General features: G+C 40.3%; 1 protein-coding gene across 4 annotated transcripts in view; it reads right to left on the bottom strand.

The window, feature by feature from the left end:
* The window catches only part of RASAL2 (RAS protein activator like 2), a 272,884-nt gene that overhangs the window by 225,736 nt on the left and 21,304 nt on the right, over positions 1-25,844 (bottom strand). Inside the window, exon 2 of one of the 4 annotated variants that reach the window (XM_034780315.1) lies at positions 13,660-13,710. The exons of the other annotated variants lie outside the window; for them this stretch is intronic. Coding sequence (XP_034636206.1) covers positions 13,660-13,710 — 51 coding nt within the window. The remainder of the gene's footprint in view (positions 1-13,659; positions 13,711-25,844) is intronic. 4 annotated transcript variants of the gene reach the window in all.

Raw genomic sequence — 25,844 nt, 5'->3', positions numbered from 1 at the left:
GGCACCGGTGCCCCTCCCTTCTAGAGAGCTTCGGCACTCATGCCCAGCCTCCCCAAATGCAGGAGTCACACACCGCCCATGTTCAGAAACCCCACTTTGAGTGGCAATACTGAAAAGCTTTAGATAAAGTGACTGATCCCTCAACAACTGATTAAGAGGTTCAGAAAACAACCCCTGTGAGAAAACCTTGCTACCCTTCTGGCTTTGAGGAAGGAAAAAAGTTTCTATCGCTCCCCAGAAGGGACAAAAGGGATATGTCCGCACTGCACTGTAAACCTGGGGCTGTGGGGCCTGGGCTCATGGACTCTGTGGGTACGTCTACACTGCATAGTAAGCCTGGACTGTGACTCAGGTTTGAGCCCAAGCCCCACTCCCATCCACACACAAATCAGTCTGACTCCATTCAGCAAACACTCAGGACCCAGGTCCTAGGACCCTGCTGGCAGGTGGGGGGATGGGGGGGGAATGGCTGAGAGCCAGAGTCCTGCTATGATTCATACTCAAAACCTGTTATTTTGCAGTGTGAACACAGCTCAAGTGGCTGATATGGTTGGGTCCTCTGATGGTGCTAATCCCTCAGACAGAGACAAACACCTAAAAGATCTTTATCAAGCATTCTTAAAAACTACAATACCCACTTGGGGAAGTGAGAAAACAGATTGACAGAGCGAGACTGGTACCCAGAAATCACCTACTACAGGACAGGCCCAACAAGGAAAACAACAGAACACCGCTGGCCATCATATACAGCCCCCAGCTAAAACCTCTCCAGCACATCAACAATTTACAACCTATCCTGGAAAACGATCCCTCACACTCACAGACCTTGGGAGGCAGGCCAGTCCTCGCTTACAGACAGCCCCCCAACCTGAAGCAAATACTCACCAGCAACTACACACCACAGAAACACTAACCAGGAACCAATCCCTGTAACAAACCTTGTTGCCTACTCTGTCCTCATATCTATTCTAGCGACACCATCAGAGGACAACCACATCAGCCACACCATCAGGGACTCATTCACCTACACATCTACTAATGTGATATATGCCATCACGTGCCAGCAATGCCCCTCTGCCATGTACTTTGGCCAAACCGGACAGTCCCCACGTAAAAGAATAAATGGACACAAATTGGACATCAGGAATGGTAACACACAAAAGCCAGTAGGCGAACACTTCAATCTTCCTGGACATTCTATAACAGATTTAAAAGTAGCCATAGTTGAACAAAAAAAAACTTCAGAAACAGACTTCAAAGAGAAACTGCAGAACTAAAATTCATTTGCAAATTTAACACCATTAATTTGGGCTTGAATAGGGACCGGGAATGGCTGGCTCAGTACAAAAACTTTCCCTCTCCTGGAATTGACACCACCTCATCAATTATTGGAAGTGGACTACATCCACCCTGATTGAATTGGCCCTGTCAACACTAGTTCTCCACTTGTGAGGTAACTCCTTTCTCTTCATGTGTCAGTATAATAATGCCTGCATCTGTAATTTTCACTCCATGCATCTGAAGAAGTGGGTTTTTTACCCATGAAAGCTTATGCCCAAATAAATCTGTTAGTCTTTAAGGTGCCACCAGACTTCTTCTTGTTTTTGTGGATACAGACTAACACGGCTACACCCTGATACTAAAACACAGAGGTTCCACTAAGGAGTGAAATTCCCATCTAGCACAATGCACTTAGCTGGCTGAGCTAGTTTTCCTCTATTTGATCCAGTATTTTAAAATGTAATAAAGCTAAGAAATTACTAGGGAGGTCACATAAGTCTATGGACAGTTTGCAAAAGAGTTTTGATATGGAAGAGCCTCAGAGCCCCTGAGTCTAGAGCAAGTCTGCAAGGAAAGACACCCTGAGGATTGCTTTTATTCAGGTTGCAACCTGAGCCAGACAAATGACAAGAGGCTAAACTTAGAATATGGGAAATCTGAAACTCGGGAAGTGCCTCTGAAAAGAAATTAAGCTATCATCAGCAGAGGGAAGAGAAGTTGTGGCTGGTGCTCGGCAGCGTGTGCCAGGCTGGCACATTCCAAAGGCAGGCTGCAGGCAGTTTTTGATGTTCTCATTGCCTCCATTAACTGTGAATAATCCAAAATCCAGGCAAACAGGAAACTTATTGGAGACTGATTGAAAACTACAGACTGTGGTTCATTATTCAGGTTGAATTACTTTCAGATAACATGGATAATAAAAGGGCTGCACATTTTTATCAAATCTGTTGTACAAGTTTAAGTGCAGGTAAGGGTCAGGGGTATGAGGGAGCTTGGGGAGAGACAGCATGGGAAAGATTTTTTAAATGGCCCAGATTTATAGAATGAGGAAAAACTCCCCATCGTCTTAGGGTGACTAATTTTGTTCTAAGACAGTGGTTCCCAAACTGGGATTCGCAAAATGTTACAGGAGGTTCTCGGGGAAAAAAATCCCTAATGATGGACAGAACTGTCCCTAGGGTCAAGGGGCAGAACAGGGCCAGCAGCCCAGAGCCCCTGGACTTCCAAGAGCTAAGCAGATCAAAGTAAGCATATCTAGCACACTGAGAAGATTTAAATTTTCAAGACTCCTATAGAAATGGAAAGGGAGGTGGATATTTTTTGCTGTTTTTAAAATTAAATATGCAGCTAGTATTGTTTTTAAAATTATTATGAAGAACAAGTTTGAGCTTTGTTGTAACGTGGGCTGTTTGCCTGGACTGCTCGAGACCTGAATGCTTGTGTAGGAGGAACTGTGAGTTAGCTTCTTAAATACCTTCATGCTTTCACATCTGATACTCCTTGATGAAAAACATAGTAGCTTTGTTTTATAACAAGCTTATTCAAAGTAATACAAGCTACGAAAGTGAGATCTTGGAAGAGTGTTACCATTTTCATAATGTAATAAAAATACTGTAATGATAAATAATAATAAATAATAAACAGTGTGTAATAAACATGTCATAAAAAGAAATTTTATATTTCCAAAATCACTACTTTTATAATTTATACTCAGGTAAAGAAGAAAATCCCTGGAAATATTCATTTTTAGGAAAGGGTTCGCGAGACTTGACATTTTAGTGAAAGGGGTTCACAGGTTATTAAAGTTTGGGAACCACTGTTCTAAGATGACCCAAAAGAGAAGGCATGAAAGAGTTGGATAAGAGGCTTCTACCACAAAGATTAATTAGCAAAACAGAATAAAAAACAGAAGAAAGAAGAAAAAAGGGGTAAAAGAATGATGTTGAGTTTACCAAATCTTCCATCCTTATGATGGTTAACTATTTTAAAACCTTTAGTTCAGCCCAAATATGGAAGATTTGCAACCTAGAGACTCTCCATCTGTGCAAGAGAAAACTTTTTGGGTGTAATAAAAAAAGCATTGTACTTCTGTGACCCTAAAAAAAATCAGCATTAGACCTCAAGCAGTGGTGAGTACACATCTGCAGAACATGCTGGACACACTAGGTTTAAGCACCATTCTCAATGGCCTTTTCCTTCTTCTACATTGGCTCCACTGGAAGGCAAGATAAACAAATTTGTTTGTACAGTAGTAACAGAGAGATTGTGTAGTCAGAAGCAGTCCTTTGGGTAAATTTATTTTAAGAGGTTCTGTTCCTCTTCCTTCTAGGGAAAAGGATCTCAAGCTTAAGAATGTGTGATTTATACCAATAAATCAAAACAAAACCAATCATAAATTACACAATTATTGCTCCACAGCATGCTAACAACAAAATGTAATTGCTTCTTAATTTCTATGATGGCAAAATAATTAATTCTACTACTTTAGGTGCTAGACTCAGGAGCTAGATGGGACCAAAAAAAAACAACATTAAGCAGCTGCAATTTAAAGGTGACCTGCAAAGGATTTTTTTTTAAAATTGGGTTTGTGCCCCTTTTTTGCTTTCTTATTCTATACTGAAGAAGGGCTGAGGGTTAATTTTTGTTTTCTCCTCTCCTCATCAAACTCCCTCCCCCCATAGCAATATCGGGAATGTCAAGTCTGGTCTTCCTTGGCTTAGTGGAGGACCACTGGGAAGTCTTAGGTATGTTTATTGCAGGCTTCAGCACCTTAACTGAAGGACAAGAATGTTGAATCTTTGGCTATGTTTACACTAGCACTATTGTCAGTATAACTTATGTAGCTGGTGGGGAGGGGGAGAAGGGAGGAGAGACAACACACCCCTGAGTGACATACACCGACAGAAGCGCTGGTGTGGACAGCGCTATGTTGGCAGGAGACGCTCTCCCGTCAGCATAGAGCAGCTACATCGATATAGCTGTGCCACTGTAAGCTCTCTAGTGTAGACATGGCCTTTAACAAAGACTTTCTTTAGCAAAAGTGTTAGTCATTGAAATCAAGTATTTTTAAAAAGTTTTAAGCAGACCAAAAATTCCTTCCCCTCTCAACTGCTCAACTTTCACAGTCATGGCTCTTGTAATATTTCACTAGTTCTGCCTATTAGTCTTCCAGCCTAGACAGGACCTGAACTTACTACATTTTTAAAAAAATCAAATTTTGTTTGCAACCTTTCAAACCTGCATATATCAATATATTTTTTTAAAGGGACAGTATCTCTTCAAACCCCACCCCTCCAGCTCATCTTTAATAAGCTAAACACAGCTGAGTCCACATATTTAGGTTTCCTTCATCACCAAGTTGGGCTCTTTACTTACCCTTTCTTCAAAACGGGACTTTCCATTTATACTACTTAAGCCAGCAAGAATTTGGGTTTTTCTCTCTCTGCCTACTCATTCATGGAATTATTTCCTCTTTCCCAATTCTCCTCCTCCACAACAATCACAGCAGAAGACAGGCATACAGTGTTGTTGGGCATTAATCTACTAAACAGCTGCTGCTGTACAAGAAGTTGTATTACTTGGACTCTCTTGTAACTGGCAGAGATAGTGTACACTCACAAAGCCCTCACTTTACCAATGAACTCAGGTATCTTCAGTGTTCAGTATTGCTGACCAGGGTAATAGAATATAGTATCCAGATCCATACCTTGGGCCTCCAATTTTAATGCCTGAGGTAGCAACAAAAAGATCCCTAGCTCAGAGATGTGCAAAAAGTGACATTCCCATTTTCACACAAATTTTTTTGCACAGGTAAACTCAATGTTTTTGTTAACACATTTTTAGTCACATTTTCTCTTTAAAAGTAAGTTGGACCATTTGTGTGAAAGAAACCATTTTCATATGAAAAACTGAAATCATGGTAATTAAACGGGGACACATATCTTGATAATTTAAAATGAAATCCAGAAGCCTTTATTTCATGTTTTCAGTTGCTTTGCACAGTTCTACCCTAGCTGTTTTGTTGAGCTGATCTTTGCATGAATACTAATCCATCCCATTGTAACACTACAGCCACCTACCTGATTTTACTAACAGTAAGCAAGTGAGAACAACCCACAATATATTGAAAGATCACCACCAACCTTCAATTTTTTAATAAAAAGAAAATTCACTAATTTTCCACTGTTTTATGTTTTTGAAATATTCCCCAGGCCCTTGTTTGGGGTAGAACACCCCCCCAGCAGCCAAGAAGGATACCAACCCTAACCTCCTTCCTTCTTCTCAAAGGGAGTAGGTGGGTGTGGTTCTGTGACCTGCAATGTACAGGAGGTCAGACTAGCTTATCATGACGGTCCCTTCTGACCTTAAAGTCTATGGGTCTAATAGCTTAATTTTAGAAAAGACAGCAAACACAAGTGAAGTTAAAAAGTTAATTATAAACTAAGATGCTCACTTAACATTCCTTATTCTTCGAGTAAGCTATGTACATCAGTAAAAATTAAGTTTACTACAATAAACAAGGTGATTATACACCACACTACTAGCTTGCTGATTTATTATTGGAATTCCGTGTGTTACTCACGTGGGTTAATTGAAAGTTAAGTAAAAGTATCAGGGAAAGGAAGAAAATATTGGTAAGTAGAGCAACAGACGTCTAAGAAGTGAGGTGATGTAGAAGAAGAAACTAACCTACCAATGGGTATCTATGTCTCCTAGAAAAGTAACAATATTTCAGCCAAGTTGTTTTTTGAAGGAATAATCTTCCCCTTGAGTTTTGAGGATTTCTCGGATTCCATTTTCATGAAGATGGAAAGTTCTTTACATCAGTTATGCCTACAGAACAAGGCTGAAGTAAAGCCAAGGACATTTTCAAATGCTAATTTGTAACCAGCACTTCAATAACCTTCTCAGAGCAAGTTGTTATGTTAACTGGCAGTATTAAGGAAATTGGGGCAGAGTGGAGAAAGAGTGCAGATGGCACTATTGTACGTTGATGCCCAGAAGACACCTCCCTACCCAACAGAAAAGTGAACATATTTTCCAACAGTGCCTTTTTCCAGCAGTTGGGCAGGGGAAGAAGCTTGACTTCACACTTAGACAGTGACCCAAGGCAACAGGGTCCCTCATCTTAGTCTAGTTCTCTGGCTATTCAGTCTTTTGTACATTTTTGCAAGCTTTCTGTAGGAGAGGTAGGAGATCAAGGTGCAGGAGAGTGGTTGGGATGGTAGATTACTTTATAGAATCCAGAAGCTTGCTTGGGGCTTCACAGAAGCCTGGCCCCTGCCCTGAAGATCTTTCAATCTAAAAGAGGACCTTATTAATCAAAAGCCCAAAAAGCCCTCGTCAGTTGGAGATTGATTTTGAAGGAAGTGGGAAAGATGGCAGAGACCCCCAAGCAGAAAGAGAAAAATATAAGGGAGTGCATGTAGAGGCAAAATAAAGGAAGCAGAGTGAAAACAAGTCAGGAGGAGATACACCATGACCTATTGTAGAAAAGAAAAGAGAAAAAGAGTGAAACCAGATAGGAATGGAAGTTATAACAAAAATTAGAGTTGTAGTAAGCCACATTTTTAAATTCAAGGTAATTGCCACATTGTCAGTCAAAGCGCACTATTATTTAATTCCTTTAAAACTGCTGGGGAAGTGGTGGGTCAGGTATTTTTCACCCCAGCTACCAGGCTTAAGTCCTCAGGCAAGTGAGTGTAAGATAAATGTTTCAAGGTCTACAAATGGTGTTTATTAAAACTATATTAAAATTAAAAATAAAAGGGAATGCTGAACTACTAAAAATAATAATATATGGAGATATATCTATCTCATAGAACTGGAAGGGACCCCGAAAAGTCATCAAGTCCAGCACCCTGCCCTCACTAGCAGGACCAAGTACTGATTTTGCCCCAGATCTCTAAGTAGCCCCCTCAAGAATTGAACTCACAACCCTGGGTTTAGCAGGCCAATGCTCAAACCACTGAGCTATCCCTCCCCCCATACTAATTTCATATACAACTTGATTCCCTATTTATAAATGGCCATGGCTGTAAGAGTCAATGAGAAACTGAAATGCGATGCATTCCCCTGGGATACGGTTAGTAACAGCTGAAGGATATAGCTAGAAGAAATCAGACTTTAGCCTGTAAAATAAAGTTTGCCTGCACAGTTGCTGCTGGCATAAATACAGAAGTGTTAGTTACCTATCTCTACTCTTCACAAATGTCCCATACAGGCTATGAAAAAGTAGTTATATAGAATTAATCCCACAAGAGAAAAGATTTTTCTCAAGTTTTCTATCATTGCCAAGAGGATACAGAGGCCCTGGCAGTCAAGTGGGGGTTGGAGGAGAGCAAAGCAAAAGTCTGCCTTAAATACAATTCTTTACTGAAGAATTTTAAGAAGTCCATTCATGACACAACCATGAGTTAACTCATTTATCCCAGATGCCAAAGACGGCAACACACTCTCATACCCAGCCAGTAAGTCATTGCCGTTTAAAGACAGATGCATAATTTTTTTCAATCCAATCAACCAACGACAGAATGAGACAAGACAATGTTGTGGAGTTTGCTACAACTTGTTAAAATGTCTGTTAGAAAATAAAAACTGGCACTTCTCTCTCTTTTTCAAAGTGAGATCCTGTGACTTGCTGAGTACAAAAGGTTATCCTATGCTTGCACAGACTTATCTGAGAGCAGCAAATGCAAAGTAATAGCACTTAGTGAACTGCAGAAGGACACTTTGCCAGAGATCAGTTCGTTCATGTAATTATGGATCTATTAACAGAGTCTACATAAAGCCTCATGCACTGCAGCTCAATGGCATTTTGAAGGGAAATGTTGATGCTACTGTAGAACTGTGGTGGTGGGCAAAAGGAAAGACTAGCCATGTGCTAATCACTAATGAGGCATCATCTATTTATAGAAGGATAAGTCACACTTCCATTAAAAAAATGAATTATTTAATGATGAAGTAGTACTTTTCACATAGGATAACTTTTCAAATATATATCATTTAACTCCAAGTCTAGGAATTTCCACTATTACTGTTGTAGTTAACTAAAGGCATCTGAGTTTAACAAAACAAAAAACAAGGATTCTCCTATTTTCACTGATTAAATAAAATCATAAAGCTGAAATTCTGACATTCGTCTGTTTTTATTATGAAAATTATTGTGATTTCAGAGCCAAGATTCTCTTCTCTTGCAGTGAAGGAGAAATCTCACTGAAACATTCAGATAAAGACTTCTTCAGCAATTAGACATACAAGCAAGGGAAATGGAGCATTACTGACAAAGTACATTGTATTTTGTAAAAATGTTCCACCCACAAACACACCCCTCTGCCCGAACTTTGTCCCAGCATGAAAATCACCCTTTAAAGAGGCAACTGGGAACACACAAGTCTTCCTGACAAGCTAATGGAATTTTTCTTAAATTAATCTATTTCCTCTCGCATTTTGTAACTCTTCCTTAAGTGATGGTGTAAGTGAAATTTAGACTTTCAAGTCAGTCAGAATTTGCTAGGACACTTAACATGCTAGATAACTTTCCTTTAACTTGAGATTGTATTGCTTCTGATTTTATGCAGCTCCTGCCTTTAAGGACTATAAAGGGCACAGGAATATATTTTGCATGCCTATACTGCAAGCATGTACCTAGACATCACTATTTAATGGCTCTGTTGTGTAATAGTACATACAGACAGAGCCTTTGTGAACATCAATATTACTTGTATATTGTGACTCCAGGACTGCTCTGTATTTCCACCATTTTACCAAAAAGCGGTCCTCACAACCACACAAAAACATGCAAAAGGAGGTATCCACATTACATGAAAACTCAAAACATAAAAACTAAAGGAAGCACACTCACTTTAAAAAAAAATCATGTTTTCGTAGAAGTGTAATGGAAATAAAGTCACTAACAGCAGAAATGAGGACACAATTTGCATACCCAGTAGTAGGATTGTGTGGAGATTTCACATAGCATTTTCCAAGAAAAGCAACCAACTTTGTTTCTCTTCTTTCAAGGGGACTGAAAAAGCTGCAGCAGCTGGGAGGAAAATGAAGGAGTTCTTACTGGAAATTGAGAAGTGAAGGCTAGGGAAACAATAGCCAAACCAAAAATATCCACAAGGAAAGCCTTGTAGCAAGCCTTGTCATATGTGATTTGTTTATTCTTTTCCATTAGCTCCTGTCCTTAGTTTGCCGCCTTTGCTTATTGATATTTTCAGAGGGTTTGAACTAGAGTGCAAAAAAACAAAAAACCTGTGTTCACAATTTGCACTTTTAATATACAATGCTAGCAGCAAATGATCATGAGCCTCAGTGTTTCTCCAGCAGCACTCAATTCACCCACTACATAGGAGTTCCACAACTGCACAAAAGCCTGGCCTACAGATTGTGGAACTTGCTACCCTGGGACATCACAACAGCCCTGAGATGTCAAACACTCATCTTGCACCACCATATTTCTATTCTGCAGAATCCAAGCTTTCATTCTGAAAAAAAAAAATAAGTAAATTTCTAGCCTTCATGATTGCAAAAAAACCAACCAAACAAACAAAAAAACAACTTCCAAAACAAGTATAAATCAATGTAGTGTTTTGTTCCTGAGTCTGCAGACAACCTGAGACAATGGCTTTGAGAGGTGTTAACTCCCCGTACTCATTAATTTCACTAGGCTGTTAACTGAAGCCTAATTATGATATTTTACGTCAGCTATTTCATCACTGATCATTTTATCAGATAGGATGCATAGTAAGTAAAGCCCACAGGTAAACTGAGATTTGCTGCAAGAAAGGAAATTTAGAGGGAAAACAGAGAGGCACACACAGAGACAGAAACAAAACAAATGAACAAAAGGGTAGGACTAGCAGTGGTCCTAATGGAGAGCATATTTTCCCAGTGAGTAATGCTGAATGAGACAAATAAGATCAGCTAAAAAAAAAATTAGTAACAAATAAGGTCTTATTCTACTGTTGATCTTTATGCAAAGCTCTCGCTGACATCAGTGGGAGATCTGCTGCAGATTAAGGACATTATGAAGTCTCCAATTTACATCCTGGCCCATGTACTACACCTCTACCTCGATATAATGCTATCCTCGGGAGCCAAAAAAAATCTTACCACGTTATAGGTGAAACCGCGTTATATTGAACTTGCTTTGATCCACCGAAGTGTCAGCCCTGCCCCTCGCCCCCTCAGAGCACTGCTTTACCACGTTATATCCGAATTCATGTTATATCAGGTTGCGTTATATCGGGGTAGAGGTGTATAATCAAATGTGGAAAAAGTGCTCTCCAAAAACGGAGCTAGACTCCTCACAACAGTCTATTCCTTCAAATTCTAGGGAAGAAGGATTAAAAACACCGCTTCTTTTCAAGTGTTTAACTATTTTGTATAAAGTCTAGCATTCTGTAATTTTATTTTGTTGGCAGAGCACTCCAAGTATGGTTGGGGTGAATTTCATTATTTATAATATTTATTGCAAAGAAAAAGCCATGATCATAAGTTCTATTTTCACTCATGCTTTTCTTTCCTTCTTACTTTTATCACAGTAATGCCCAGGGTGCCAATCAGGTTCCACCTCCCACTCTATATTTCTTAGATTCATAGATTTTAATGTCAGAAGGGACTACTATGATTATCTAGTCTAATCTCTTGTATAATACAGGCTGGAGAACCTCATCAATTAATTCCTATATCAAGCCTATAGCTTCTGTTTGAACTATAGCATCTCCTTTAGAAAGACATCCACTCTTCACTTAAAGACTTCAAACCCCTCCCGGCCTCAGCCCCTTACTCTGGGGACCAACCCCCCACTGTGCCCCGATTGGGCAGGCTCTGTATCAGCTCCTCCAAGTTCGGCTCTGCAGGCAGCAGGTGAGTCCCGGGGGAGTGGGGTGGGGGCGAGGATTGGCACAGAGGGAGGGAGGGAGGGAGGGTGAGGCGTGAGTGGGGCCTCGGAGAAAGAAGCAGGGCAGGGGGCAGAGCAAGAGTGTTCGGTTTTCAGCAATCAGAAAGTTGACAACCCTAGTAACAAACAATGGAAAGGAGTGGGAAGAGAGGCGGAGGGAAATGGTAATAAAAACATATATAATTATAAGCCAAATATTAATAAGATACTTGGGTGATTGGCTAAGAAATTCCCTCTTCAAAAATGGCCTCCCACTACTGTGAGCGCCCACCCATTCCTCCTCTGACTGCTCCAGATTTCCGACTCAATTTAAAAGATAGAAGTTACAGAACTTTATTCATTCCCAGTTGAACAAGAGGCAGGGGATGGAACAAAATGCAAGGAAGTATTTCCAAGTAAAGTCATCACAAACACTGAAATTTTCCATTTGAGTCAGAAGTAGATGCTTTGATAAGTTTCAAATGAAAATGAGCCTAAAGGATCCTTGTAAGTTTACCTTATTTAGAGAATCCAGAAAACAAAGGAGATGGAAACTGTGCAATAAGAGCATAAATATCCCAGTATAAACAGGGAGTCTTCAGAAATTATCTTTTTTGTCTTCCAGTAAACAGTAGGACTCTGTTCTCTTTGTACTTCTGACATGTTTTAGTTCAACCACCACACCCAGTTCTGGGAAGGGCACTATGATTGCCATTGACTTGTTTGCAAGGTGAAGTCAGTTTTAATTATCCCATATTCTGTTAACTTTTTCAGATTTCAAACGGGCATGTCCAGAGGCAAGCCACAAACTCAGACACGTATGAAAATGAGAAGGGGAGGGAAAACCAATCCTTTCAGCCATAGAATGGCAAACAAAACACCACCACTGTGTTCCAACGAGGAGTCCAATAAGATCAATAAATAGCATCACAGAACATCAAAAGGCAGTAAGCAAATTTATCACTCATGAAACAAGTCAAACTGGCAGTCCCTGGAGACTGACTCCCTTCTCTAAAGAGTAGGGACAGAACAGGCAGTAGCAAGTGCAAGCTTTCCACATGCTGCCCTGCCACTATGTCCCAATCCTGACCTGGACAGAACACCTAGGATAACAGTGCAGTTCTTTCTTCACTGCCATTCAATCATTGGCATTTGTTAAGACTAACAGCAGCATTGTTTCTGACCAACAGGAACAGAACTGAGATCAGAACCATTTTACATAGGCTAAATCAGCTCTCATATGGTAATGCCTTCTGGTCACTAAAATCCTGAGTCTGTTTTTAACTGATGACCTAGATAGGAGAGGCAGCATATCCAGATACAATCCAGAGTAGAACAAATTAAGGTTAAAACTTTTAGAATTCAAGTCACACTGTGTCCTTTACTCTACCCAGATTGGAAATGGAAAGACGCATACCGTGTGTGTGTGTGTGTGTGTGTGTACATATCCAGTATATACACTCTTTACCCACTGTATACAGTATATAAATATATGCTTGAATAAAAAATTAAGATTATTCTTGAATTAAGTTAGTCACTATGGCTAAAAGCATAAAAGCATTTTAGCCAGATAGCATCACTTCATTCATCTGCTAAATTTTAACCCCATGAAGTTATGGCCACTGCCATTGAGTTTTGCTGCTCTTGCTTAGAATTAACCATAGAATTTTTAGCCATTTTATGTCTTTGATTACCAGTACCCTCCATCAGACAGATGTTTTTCTTGGAAGTAGCAATGAGCACTTTAGCAACAGCTTTTATTATAAGAAATGATGTTCCTGTCTCCAATTTCTTTTTTTTTAAAAAGAGAGAAGGGATTTTAAACTGGATCAAGTCTTGGGTTTGTAATATGGATAATAAAAATCCATGCCCTGGAGCAGTTCTGAAAGGTGCTTATGAGTAGGCATACACTAGAAACTTTTGCTGTTATAGCAATGTTGCTTTACAGTTTTTGTTTTTAAATTACATTTCTATAGCAGCAAAGATCCTAGTGTAGGTGCAGTTATAATGACCAAAAAATGCTTTTGCTGTTATAGCTTATTTTGCTTGGGAAACTGTAATAAGCAGTCATTTACCAGTAATAAGCTGGTCCTACACTAGGAGAGTTTGCCAGTATAGCTATACCAGCAACTAGACTTGGCCTAACTAACAACTCACTCAAATGCAGTAGTCATGGGAAGAGAAAATGTATAACTTTGTATAATCGTCTACAGAGAAATGAGACAGGCATCTAATTATTTTGGCTTTCTAATGCAATATGGTATACACATAAACTTAGATTTACAACAGTAACACACAACTGTCTCAAACCAACTATATAAACCAATACATAATCTTTTCTGGACAATAACACTGATGCACACCTACAGAAAAATAGAGGACTCCTGAAGTGAGCTTGAAAACTCACTGATTAGATTTTTTTTTTTTTTAAATCTTCTGTATACACAAGTGTGTGTGAATTAATAAGACAAGTCCTAAAACTCACGTACTATCAGTGACTGTCCTTGTCCATTTAAGATTCTTCAGTTTCTTAACCCAAGCTGAAAAAGAGAATGGGGGGAGGGGTAAAACTACTTTTAAAAGTGCACTTGCGATCCGAAAAGTGATTGTAAAGGGTGTTGAGGTGGTTCCATGAATATTCTTTTTCGGATTCCTGATCTAGTTATACATTGGGTTGATTTTTATAACCGCCAACTTCGTAAAGTCAGCTTGGGATATGAAAATTAATTGTTGTTTAATCACCTCTGAAATCACCAAAAGTAATTGTTGTTTAATCACCTCTGAAATCACCAAAAGTAATAGAGTAAAAGAAATCTCTATAAAAATAGAGATTTTGTAATTGGCACTTGATTGGTAATTTAGTTAATCATGCATGAGAAGGGATAGAATCTAGCTCACTAAGCTGTAACTACAGTATATTGGCCCTACAAAGCTAAAAAGGAAAAACCTGGGTTTGTCAGCAATAGGGTAATCAGAAGGACTAATATTCAAATAATAGTTAGGGAGAATAACAAATTAGCAAGAGATTGCAGATCAGGCCCAAGGTGGACTGGGTGGAAACATACATGAAAATTTGCATAGCCGTTAGCCTATACTAGACCTGTATCTAGCCAGTGCCATCCACTCTTGACTTTTACGAGTATTAAAATTTGATAGTTCTCCCCTTAAGATGAGCGAGAGATGGCTGTTTCCAAAGATGAAGAGAGCACAGACTGGCATTTAAACTGCTCTTCTAGCAAATCCTGTACAGATGGACAAGGATGCAGGGACGACTTTCATTACTGTGTTTATGACAAGGGAATTAAAACTAAAAAAACCTCTTGCTGGGAAATGCAGGAACTGGCAGATTTGTACTCTCTATGAAGAGGAAGTAAGCTCTACAAATTCACCATTCAAGGTAAGTGATCCAGAATGGCTTTAAGGTAGCTGGTCAATCCTAAATGACAGCTCACAGATTTTCAGATAATTGTTCTGTGAAGTACCATCCACAGAATGTCCTGCAGGTCAGTGCAGACAAACCAGAAATCGCTTTTGACCTGCCTTGTTCATTGCTGGGTGCCTGGAGTTACAATATACCAATACTGAGCACTATTGAAAAAATGCTGCGAAGACCACAGGGACAAACAAGAGGTCAAAAATGAATATCCAGAAATATATATTCAGAACACTAATCATTGGGAATACTGCGGTACACAGCACTTAGGACCCATCTACATTAAATAATTTATTCCCAACATGACTGAAACATTTTCAATTAAGAGCAGGGTGGATTTGATTTAAATCCAGTCAGGAGACTTGATTTAATCATGGATTTCTACATGAAAGTGCATTCTTGTTCGGTGTTACAACCTTAAAACATATTCTTCACAACTCAAGACATAGATGTAGGTTTCATTTTTAGAAAGTACACACTATACATTTTTAAGTGATTTATTTTGAAAACTTTTCAGATTAGTTTTTACAGCTATATCAGAAAATGAAGGATTGTTTGGTTATTTCATTTACCAAAGGTAAACGAAGCAGATATTTATGAAGTCATTGGGAGGTGAAATATCTCCAATTCAAAAGGTTAATCATTAATATTTGGATGATTTTCTTGCCATGCTGTATTAGGAGGAGAACATCATCAGACAGACATTTAAATTGTTTTATTTAACTAAAACCACAATGTTATGTATTCTGGATTTTTGTTCAACAGCAAACATAATATTTTAACAAAACAAGCATATGAACTTTTGAATTTAATTAAACATTCACTTTTTTAAAATCAGGTTTGTTTTTGTTAAAATTGTTTTTAACTAAAATAGTTAAATGAAATATTTTTTAAAAATAACAAAAATTAAATTGACTATGTCAGCCAGGTCAACATGAGAAAACTTTGGCTTCTGCAGCTAACTCAGTCATCTTCACCTTCATTTTCCTGTTTGTTCATAATCTGGAAAAGAAAAACAAGTTTTCCTGCTTTTTCAGGTTCCTAACGATTTCTCAATTTGGAATGAATTAGTCCAAAGGAAGAAAATATTATTTCTACACCAGCAGAAGAAGCTACTGCTGTTAAAAGTGAGATTATCGCTTCAACAGTCTCTGAATCCAAGTGCTTAAGTGACTTCCACCAGTTCACTGATGAGACTTTCTTTAAAACGTCATCAGCAAACATATATTTGTTGAATGGTTCTTATTCCCAAACTGGGTCTCTTTTATGGCCTGCTGCCATGATAGGTTTTCCCTTCTAGTGAGAGAATGGTATGGTAGATCTCAAATCAATGAAGGCTACACTTAGAAATAGGGCAGCTCCAGGCACCAGCAAAGGAAGCAGGTGCTTGGGGCAGCCAAAGGAAAGGGGCGGCATGTCCAGGTCTTCGACGGCGGGTCCCTCAGTCCCTCTCGGAGCGAAGGACTCGCCGCTGAATTGCTGCTGAAGAATGAAGTGGCGCAGTAGAACTGCCGCCGAAGTGCCGCTGATCACGGCTTTATCTTTTTTTTTTCCCCCCCCTCCCTTCGCTTCGCCACTTGGGGCAGCAAAAAAGCTGGAACCGACCCTGCTTAGAAAGGCCTCAAGGCTTCTGGAATATGCTGCTCAAACAGTCTCACTTTTGTTTCTAGGCCCATCCCTCCCTTCTCACATTTATCTCCAGACTTCTTCTCTTTCTCCAGATCTATTCCACCCCCAACAATCTTCTATTCACTGAACTTTTTGAAACTTTGCACTTTTAGAGAGAGGTAAGGGATTGACTCTGTGTATACACTAATTTGCAGAGGGACAATAGGGTTGAGGTCTGTTATTTCTCATCTCTATATATTATTTATTTATTTTTAAACATTTTTGGCTGTTAACAAGTATGTTATCTCTGGAGACACAAATCCACAGTTTGAGAACTGCAAAACTAAGTATCTCTGATGGTATCTTCTAGACTGAGCACTGAGTCCCATTGAGTAGATAGGAAAATTAACCTAAATAGAAGCCCCCCAGAACCCTATAAAATTGGGTCCCTTAACCATGAACTATTGGAATTCATTTACAAAACTTTTCTTAAACATTACATGAATATATTGTCTCATACTATAGAATTAGAATTTATAATCCCTATTCCAGGATGAGATATCTTTGCGCTATAATGTATCTTTAGATAGGTTTTTTCCTCAAAAAGCATTTCATCAAAAAAACCCAATTTAAATTAAAAAAAAAAATCAGATTTTTTTTTTAATTTTTTTTTTAAATCATTGGTTTTTATCAACCCTGATTAAGACAGGACTTAACTGTGTTTTGCATTCTGTCCAGGGCCTTGCTACAACTCCCCTAACATGGTCTTTCAGCCCTGTCTATACTGGACTAGTAACAGTGTTCCCTGAAACAACTGAAAACACTTTTATTGAAGAAACTCTGACCACAATGGCTGATCAAATCATATTTCAGACACTTTTTTAAATAGGTTCTGCATACACTGATTGATTTGCAGTGTACAGGCGAGTCTCATCTTATGCTGGGGTTACGTTCCGCTGTCAGCGCGTAAAGCAAAAATCGCATATAGTCAAAATTACATTGAGTGTAATGGCGGGCGGAATTGCCCGCACTACAGGTACAGTATTTAAATTGTTATTTTTCTATCTTTTGTTTGTTTTTTGTTTTTGCCAACCGCGCAAAGCTGAATTCGTGCATGTTAAATATGCGTAAGATGAGACTCGCCTGTATACAGATAAGCCTGATAAGTCGCTAATATTAAAAGTCTTGAACACCACCAAAGAAAAGCACTCAAGCCCCGTCTGTTGGCTACATATGCCACATCCTGCTACGTATTGTGAGTGAAGGCACCTCAAAAAGGAAAACTGACTAGTTTTAAAAACAGAGTTTAAGGTGTGTGTATTAAAGGAACAAAAATACTTTAAAATGAAGTTTCTTGTCGGTGTAACAATGACAAGTGTTCTTAATGTCATGATACTTTCCAGCAGGCGCTCCGGATTGCCAGTGCTGCAGAGCAAGAGTAAGGGCATGCAGAATCCAGTGGCATGCATATGAAGTCAAGCAGTTCAGCCACAGTACATTTAACCAAATTATTTTTGATAGAACTTACCCCACAGCATCCTTAAGGTCTTATGTTCCTCAACAGGTTCTAGATACCCACTCTTAACACTGTCAAGGTGATAGGTTCTTATTTCATTACAAATGATCTGATTATATTTAAAACAAATATTTTCAGGGAGTCTTCTTTATGATCAGAAGCAGCGTTTAGTATCTTTAATGCCACACTGGTTATCTGCAAAATAATTTCTTGCTCATTAAAAACCACCACATGGTAAACCTGGCACCACTGTTCATGGCAGCCAGATTTGCAACAGTTCACTGTTTGACAAAAAGAATCCTGGGAAAGATCGATGGTAGGCTGTTATTTCATGTCTAGCTAGGTTTATTTATTTAGGTTGGCTGGGGAGGGAGATAGGTTTGAGAAGGGAGTGGAGAGGATAAAAAGAAAGTCTAATTTCACAGGCAGGCTTGCTAATCAGAGAGAGAGAGAGAGAAAGAAAATGCAGGACACCAGTTATTGTAATTGACATTGAGGTTAAGAAATTCCTTTCCAACCCTTCACAATTAATGCGTACTAAAAATACAGTTACAAGAACAATTGAAGTGCTATTAAAAAGCCACAGATAGAACAAACGTTAATTTCAGATATACTAAGTGCTCATAGTTAATACACAGCACACGCTAGTCATTTATTTTATTAGCAAAAGCCAATGAACAGTTTTTCCTCTTTGGACAACACTTCTCATCAACTCCAGCAAAGGGAAAGCCAAAGAGCCATCTCATTTTGTCAGGTAATGATGGTCAAAAGCATGAAAATAAATATTAAAAAACGCTGGAAAAAAAATCAATGACATTTTACATCTTCTCCAACTTTTCTCCAGTGTCAGTATGACATGCAACAATATCATGGGGGATGAGGGCAACGCATAGCTACTGTATCCTCTGCAGATCCTTAAAAAGCAGGTTTAGGTGCAAGAAAGAGCATTTTCACTACCTCCACCATAACAACAAAATGCTGGAGGTGAATATTTTTCTGCAGCTAAACGAGGTTGAAGCAGCTGCTCTACAGAGTTTTCTCTAGTGTTTCTGCACCACTTCCAATACATGTTCCTCTTCGGCTATCAAGCCACACATTATTCCACACTTTGTAACTGACCTACAGCAGAGAGCTGGAGGTGCACAGTCCAAGAGTAGAAACAAAACATTTCAGTTATGTGTATATCCTATTTTAGATTAGCACAAGGGTCCTGGGAAGCAAAGAAAAAGCTGTAAACATTTAAATCTTTAATCTTCCACAAGACAGATATACTGTAGCTAAAATCCCAGTGGAAAAAGATGACAGCCCAGCTAATGGACCAAACTGCTATAAACTTAACAATTCAACTATTTCTCCCAGTTTTCACTGATCTGCTCCATCAATTAAATGATCAAGAAACTTCATTCTCCAATTTCTAAAAAGGGAGGACACAAATTGTTGCCTTACTCTGTAGTGTTTTTAAAAGTAGATTAATAGATTCCAAGGCCAGAAGGGAACATTGTGATCATCTGCTTTGACCTCCTTCATAACACAGGTTCTGAATTAATTCCTGTTTGAGCTAGAGCATTTATCTTTTTCACAAACATCCACTCTTGATTTAAAAATTGCCATTGATGGAGAATTCACTACAACTCTTGGGGAAATTGTTCAAATAGTTAATTACCCTCACTGTTAAAAATGAATGTCTTATTTCCAATCTGAATTTGCCTAGCTTCAATTTCCAGTCATTAGATCTTGTTATTTTTTTTTCTGGTAGATTGAAGAACTATTATCAAATATTTGTTCCCCATGTAAGTACTTATAGACAGTGATTAGGGCTCCATGCCTGTCACAGAGGTCGCAGAAGTCACAGATTCTGGGACTTTCTGGAACCTCCATAACTTCTGCAGCGGCCAGTGTGGCTGACCCCAGGGCTGCCCAAGCAGGTGGCCCTGGGGTCAGCCACTCAGGTGGCCGCTGCTGCAGCGGCTCCACAGCCAGCCACACCAGCTGCTGCTCTGGCAGCCCAAGGCAGTTGGCCCCGGGGACCAGCTCCAGGGACCGCTCTATCAAATGTACGTGAGCAAAAAAAATCCTATCACTGTAGTAACGTGGTAGTTCTACTTTTTATTTCACAGCTATCTAGTGTGGGCTTTAAAAATATTTGGAATCATCAGGACTAATCAAGATGTATTTTATTTTCTAAACCCACTTACTATGATCTCTGGAAGCAACACTAACATAACTACACTGAAGCTTCTCTCCACCTAAAAAGCAGAGCTCAATTGACAGTTACTAAAAAGCACATATTGCATGCACATATTCACATGACAAGAATACAGTACTGCAGACTCTTAGGGTGTGTCTACATTGCAATTAAAAACCTAAAGCTGGCCCATGCCACCTGACTCAGGTTCACAGGGCTTGGGCTAAGGGGCTGTTTAATTAGTATAGATGTTCATCTAGTGAACTAGATGTTCACAATTAGTGTAGATGCTGGAGCCTGAGCTATAGGACCCTGTGGGGGGAGGGGGGTCCCTGAGCATGGGCCCCAGTCCAAGCCCAAAAGTCTACACTGCAATTAAACAGGCCCTTAGCCTGAGTTCCACAAGCCCAATTCAGCTAGTATGGGCCACCCATGAGTGTCTAGGTGCAGCATAGACATACCCTTAGAAATCAAGGGCTATTTTTAACTACTGTATTGAATACATTTTGGCTCATATGGTATTTTATTTTCTTTCCAGAAGGCAGTGTACTGGACAGTGATGAGGTGCACACTGGGATTAATTTTCATAATAATGGATAGGATAGAAACCTGGAAACTAGAAGTGCTGAAAGTGAAGGTGGGCAACAAAATTAAACATGAGTTTGCACTATCAGACAGCAAAAAAAAGAGAGAGGCCAATGCAATTTTTGGATGCACATGAAGAAGCACCACATCACATAGCATAGGTCTGCTGGGACCACACATGGAATACCATGTTCATTTCTGAACACTTCACTACCAGAAAGTGACGGTTTACAAACTGCAGTGAACTCCAAGATGGCACCACAAATAACCAGTGAGATGCAAAGAATTACTTAAAGGTAGACAGTCAACTTGAATTCTAGTCAACTTTTTTAAAAATCTGAAGTAGTTTTGCATATTGCACCTCCCCTAAATCATACCAATTTTTGTGGAACTACATTCTCATTTTCCATTTTTAATGTCTCATTTTCTCCCCATTGCTATGTGAAAGATCCACATGGAAAACCAACTATAAATAGGTCTGTGTTAGATGATTAGTCTCCTTCCTGACACAAGGAAGAAAGGAGAGCAGCAGAATACGGACCCTGGACTTCAGAAAAGCAGACTTTGACTCCCTCAGGGAACAGATGGGCAGGATCCCCTGGGAGAATAACATGAAGGGCAAAGGGGTCCAGGAGAGCTGGCTGTATTTTAAAGAATCCTTATTGAGGTTGCAGGAACAAACCATCCCGATGTGTAGAAAGAATAGTAAATATGGCAGGCGACCAGCTTGGCTAAACAGTGAAATCCTTGCTGATCTTAAATGCAAAAAAGAGGCTTATAAGAAGTGGAAGATTGGACAAATGACCAGGGAGGAGTATAAAAATATTGCTCAGGCGTGCAGGAGTGAAATCAGGAAGGCCAAATCACACTTGGAGTTGCAGTTAGCAAGAGATGTTAAGAGTAACAAGAAGGGTTTCTTCAGGTATGTTAGCAACAAGAAGAAAATCAAGGAAAGTGTGGGCCCCTTACTGAATGAGGGAGGCAACCTAGTGACAGAGGATGTGGAAAAAGCTAATGTACTCAATGATTTTTTTGCCTCTGTCTTCACGCACAAGGTCAGCTCCCAGATTGCTGCACTGGGCAGTACAGCATGGGGAGAAGGTGACCAACCCTCTGTGGAGAAAGAAGTGGTTCAGGACTATTTAGAAAAACTGGACGTGCACAAGTCCATGGGGCCGGATGCGCTGCATCCGAGGGTGCTGAAAGAGTTGGCGGGTGAGATTGCAGAGCCATTAGCCATTATTTTTGAAAACTCATGGCGATCGGGGGAGGTCCCAGATGACTGGAAAAAGGCTAATGTAGTGCCCATCTTTAAAAAAGGGAAGAAGGAGGATCCGGGGAACTACAGGCCAGTCAGCCTCACCTCAGTACCTGGAAAAATCATGGAGCAGGTCCTCAAGGAATCAATTATGAAACATTTAGAGGAGAGGAAAGTGATCAGGAACAGTCAGCATGGATTCACGAAGGGGAAGTCGTGCCTGACTAACCTAATTGCCTTCTATGATGAGATAACTGGCTCTGTGGATGAGGGGAAAGCAGTGGATGTGTTATTTCTTGACTTTAGCAAAGCTTTTGATACGGTCTCCCACAGTATTCTTGCCACCAAGTTAAAGAAGTATGGGCTGGATGAATGGACTGTAAGGTGGATAGAAAGCTGGCTAGATCGTCGGGCTCAACGGGTAGTGATCAATGGCTCCATGTCTAGTTGGCAGCCGGTTTCAAGTGGAGTGCCCCAAGGGTCGGTCCTGGGGCCGGTTTTGTTTAATATCTTTATTAATGATCTGGAGGATGGTTTGGACTGCACTCTCAGCAAGTTTGCAGATGACACTAAACTAGGAGGCGTGGTAGATACACTAGAGGGTAGGGATCGGATACAGAGGGACCTAGACAAATTAGAGGATTGGGCAGAAAAAAACCTGATGAGGTTCAACAAGGACAAGTGCAGAGTCCTGCACTTAGGACGGAAGAATCCCATGCACTGCTACAGACTAGGGACCGAATGGCTAGGTAGCAGTTCTGCTGAAAAGGACCTAGGGGTCACAGTGGACGAGAAGCTGGATATGAGTCAACAGTGTGCTCTTGTTGCCAAGAAGGCTAACGGCATTTTGGGCTGTATAAGTAGGGGCATTGCCAGCAGATCGAGGAACGTGATCGTTCCCCTTTATTCGACATTGGTGAGGCCTCATCTGGAATACTGTGTCCAGTTTTGGGCCCCACACTACAAGAAGGATGTGGAAAAATTGGAAAGAGTCCAGCGGAGGGCAACAAAAATGATTAGGGGTCTGGAGCACATGACTTATGAGGAGAGGCTGAGAGAACTGGGATTGTTTAGTCTCCCGAAGAGAAGAATGAGGGGGGATTTGATAGCAGCCTTCAACTACCTGAAGGGGGGGTTCCAAAGAGGATGGAGCTCGGCTGTTCTCAGTGGTGGCAGATGACAGAACAAGGAGCAATGGTCTCAAGTTGCAGTGGGGGAGGTCCAGGTTGGATATCAGGAAAAACTATTTCACTAGGAGGGTGGTGAAACACTGGAATGCGTTACCTAGGGAGGTGGTGGAGTCTCCTTCCTTGGAGGTTTTTAAGGCCCGGCTTGACAAAGCCCTGGCTGGGATGATTTAGCTGGGAATTGGTCCTGCTTTGAGCAGGGGGTTGGACTAGATGACCTCTTGAGGTCCCTTCCAACTCTGATATTCTATGATTCTATGATTTCTGATAACTCAAATTAAAAAAATTGAAGCATGTTAGGGAAGAAAGGGCATTATGTTTATTATGGTAGCACCTATGAACCAACTAAGAATCGGGCCCCATTGTGTTAGGCGCTGTACAGAATAGTAGACAGTCCAAAGAGCTTAGAAACTAAATAAAACTATTGAGACTTCTTTTTAAGATTGAGCATAGCTTCCTTTGTATTTTGCACTGTGTGTGGTAGGTTGCCAACTTTATTATTAACACTGTTTTTTTATTTATTTTTTAAAGATTCTATTACCAGTCAAATCGTGTTTCTTATACAAATTGACTTGACATCCTTTAAAATGGTTATTTTGTGAGGAAGGATTTGAATTTAAATTCCTATTATGGGGACTTCCTATATTCCCCCCCTTCTTCCCCTCCTGCTCTATTAATTGATACTGAGATTTAAAATGACAAAGATAACAGGATTTTAAAATGAACTGAGAAAGAAAATCCTGATATCTGTTACTACTTGATGTTTTCAGACAAATCTGATGTCGCTTTAAAGCTCAGAAAGTTTCCATTGGATTACAGAGATAACAGGATTTACATGATCAGCACAATTTTTAAGTTATCCTGTTGCTATCATTAAAAATGTTACTTGTCCTGCAGACAAGTCTAGGTGATTTGCCACCTGTGAGAGATGATAAATCAGTTATCTGATGCCATCAGCAGGTGGATTTATCAAAGCCCCCAATGAGGTATTTCAATCTCTCCCTTCAAAATGCCTTTGAACTGCTAAGTGAAGGGAAGCACAATAGAACAAACAGAATTAGGAACAGTTCAGATTTTTAAGAATGCTGTTCTCTTGCCTTACTTTCCTGACAACACCTACCCGTTTTAACATTAAACCTGGACTACAACACACAGAACTAAGGTCATATTTTGAACCCTCATTTACAAGGTTGCTGTTAAAAGCACATTGTGTTCAAAGATCATTTTTGAAATAGATTCTTTTTCCCTTCCTCACCATGGGGACACCTATCAGACCCCTAGTATGAAACTAATGACAGTTTCCTTATAGCATTTCTTTTCTCCATTGCATGTCCTTGCCAGCTGGTCACCGGAGGGCTGCTCTTGAATGCCAAATTGATTTTTATTAAGAAAAAAGTAATTTTAAAGATTTTGAACAACCCCTCTTCGCAAAGAGTTGCGCAGATCGTGTAAATGCATTAAAAAAAATCAGGTGACTGCATCCAATGCTTAACAATGCCCATGTAATTACAATACAGCTGGAGGTGCTCCAATGAAACACACAAAGATTGCAGATAAGCTATAAGGTTCACAAGAGACAACTAACACTAATCAGAGTCTCTTTAATTAACCTTTTCCTCACAAAAAACAAAACTAAAGTGATTTTAATCTGCTAATGTTTTAAGACAGCCTTGCCCTCACCCCCCAAAAAAACAATGAAGACTGCCCTTGGAAGTCCATGAAGGGTGTATTCTAGAGGAAGAGTAATTTGGAATATCATTAATTACAGATAAGAGTATTAAAGTAACTAAGATATATGGAGAAGGAACAGGAGCTCTTCTACAGTGTTTGAAAGAGATTCCCCTCTGGCCTAATTCAGAGATTCTCAAAATGTCGCTCACTAATGACTGCAGGGCACTTCCAGAACTCTGTTCAAATAGCCAGGAGAAAGTAAAATGGGTGTTTAAATTTATCCAAAGAGACCTAGACACCAGAAGCAGATATGGAAAATGGACATAGGCAGCAAGTTATATGGGCCCATGGTGCCCGTGCTCCACCAACGTTTGGGCTTATATTTTCAGAGCCGTCCCATCCATAGGACAGACTGTGGCAACCGCCCAGGGCCCTGCGCTTTGGTGAGCCCCAAGCTTCACGGGGACGTGGGGTCCAGGGTGGCCTGAGGGGTTAGCGGAGGGCCTGGTGCTGGCAGCAGCAAGCAACGCTGGGAGCCGGCGGGACAGGGCGGAGCGGGGCTGGCTGGGGACGGGTGGCTCGCTACTGCCAGCACCAGGCCCCTCGCTAACCCTCCAGGCCACCCTGAACCCTGCATCCCCCTGAAGCGTGGAGGCCCCCCCAAAGAGCGGGGCCTGGGGCAGATGCCCCAGTCCGTGCTATGGACGGGACAGCTTTGCGGACCCATTCTGGGCACCACCAAAAATTTTACAAGCCTGGCGCCCATGAATATGGAATCCCAAAGAGGCAGCAACCCTGTAAGAATCTCTGTACCCTCCTCCTCCTCAGCAACTCTGGGGTTGGTTAAGCTTCTCCTCATGGCATTGGCAGTAGACAGTCACTTGGTACACCCCCATAATCTCACATGCCTACTTATGACTCATAGGTTTAATCCTCTAGCTAAGTATTTTAAAGTCCTGCTCTGCTTGATAGTCAGATCTGCACTGATGAGCACAAGGGAAGCTATGTACAGTCCTCACAGGATAAAGACCATTATCATAATGAGACGTCTAAGAGGGTGGGGAGAAGTAAATGAAACAACGAGATCCTAGAGGCTCTCCACCCACAGAAAAGTTAATTATCTCAAACTACAGTAATTTCTTTCCAAACAACTGAAAACAAGGAAGGTTTTGATATTAATTTTCATTTTTCGCACTTTTAGAATATCCCTATAGCTTGGCAGTAAAATCTC

This window comes from Trachemys scripta, chromosome 8 (assembly GCF_013100865.1).
Source record: "Trachemys scripta elegans isolate TJP31775 chromosome 8, CAS_Tse_1.0, whole genome shotgun sequence".
Lineage (NCBI taxonomy): Eukaryota > Metazoa > Chordata > Testudines > Emydidae > Trachemys > Trachemys scripta.
Note: the sequence above shows the minus strand (reverse complement) of the source record. Positions and strands in the feature narration are given on the sequence as shown.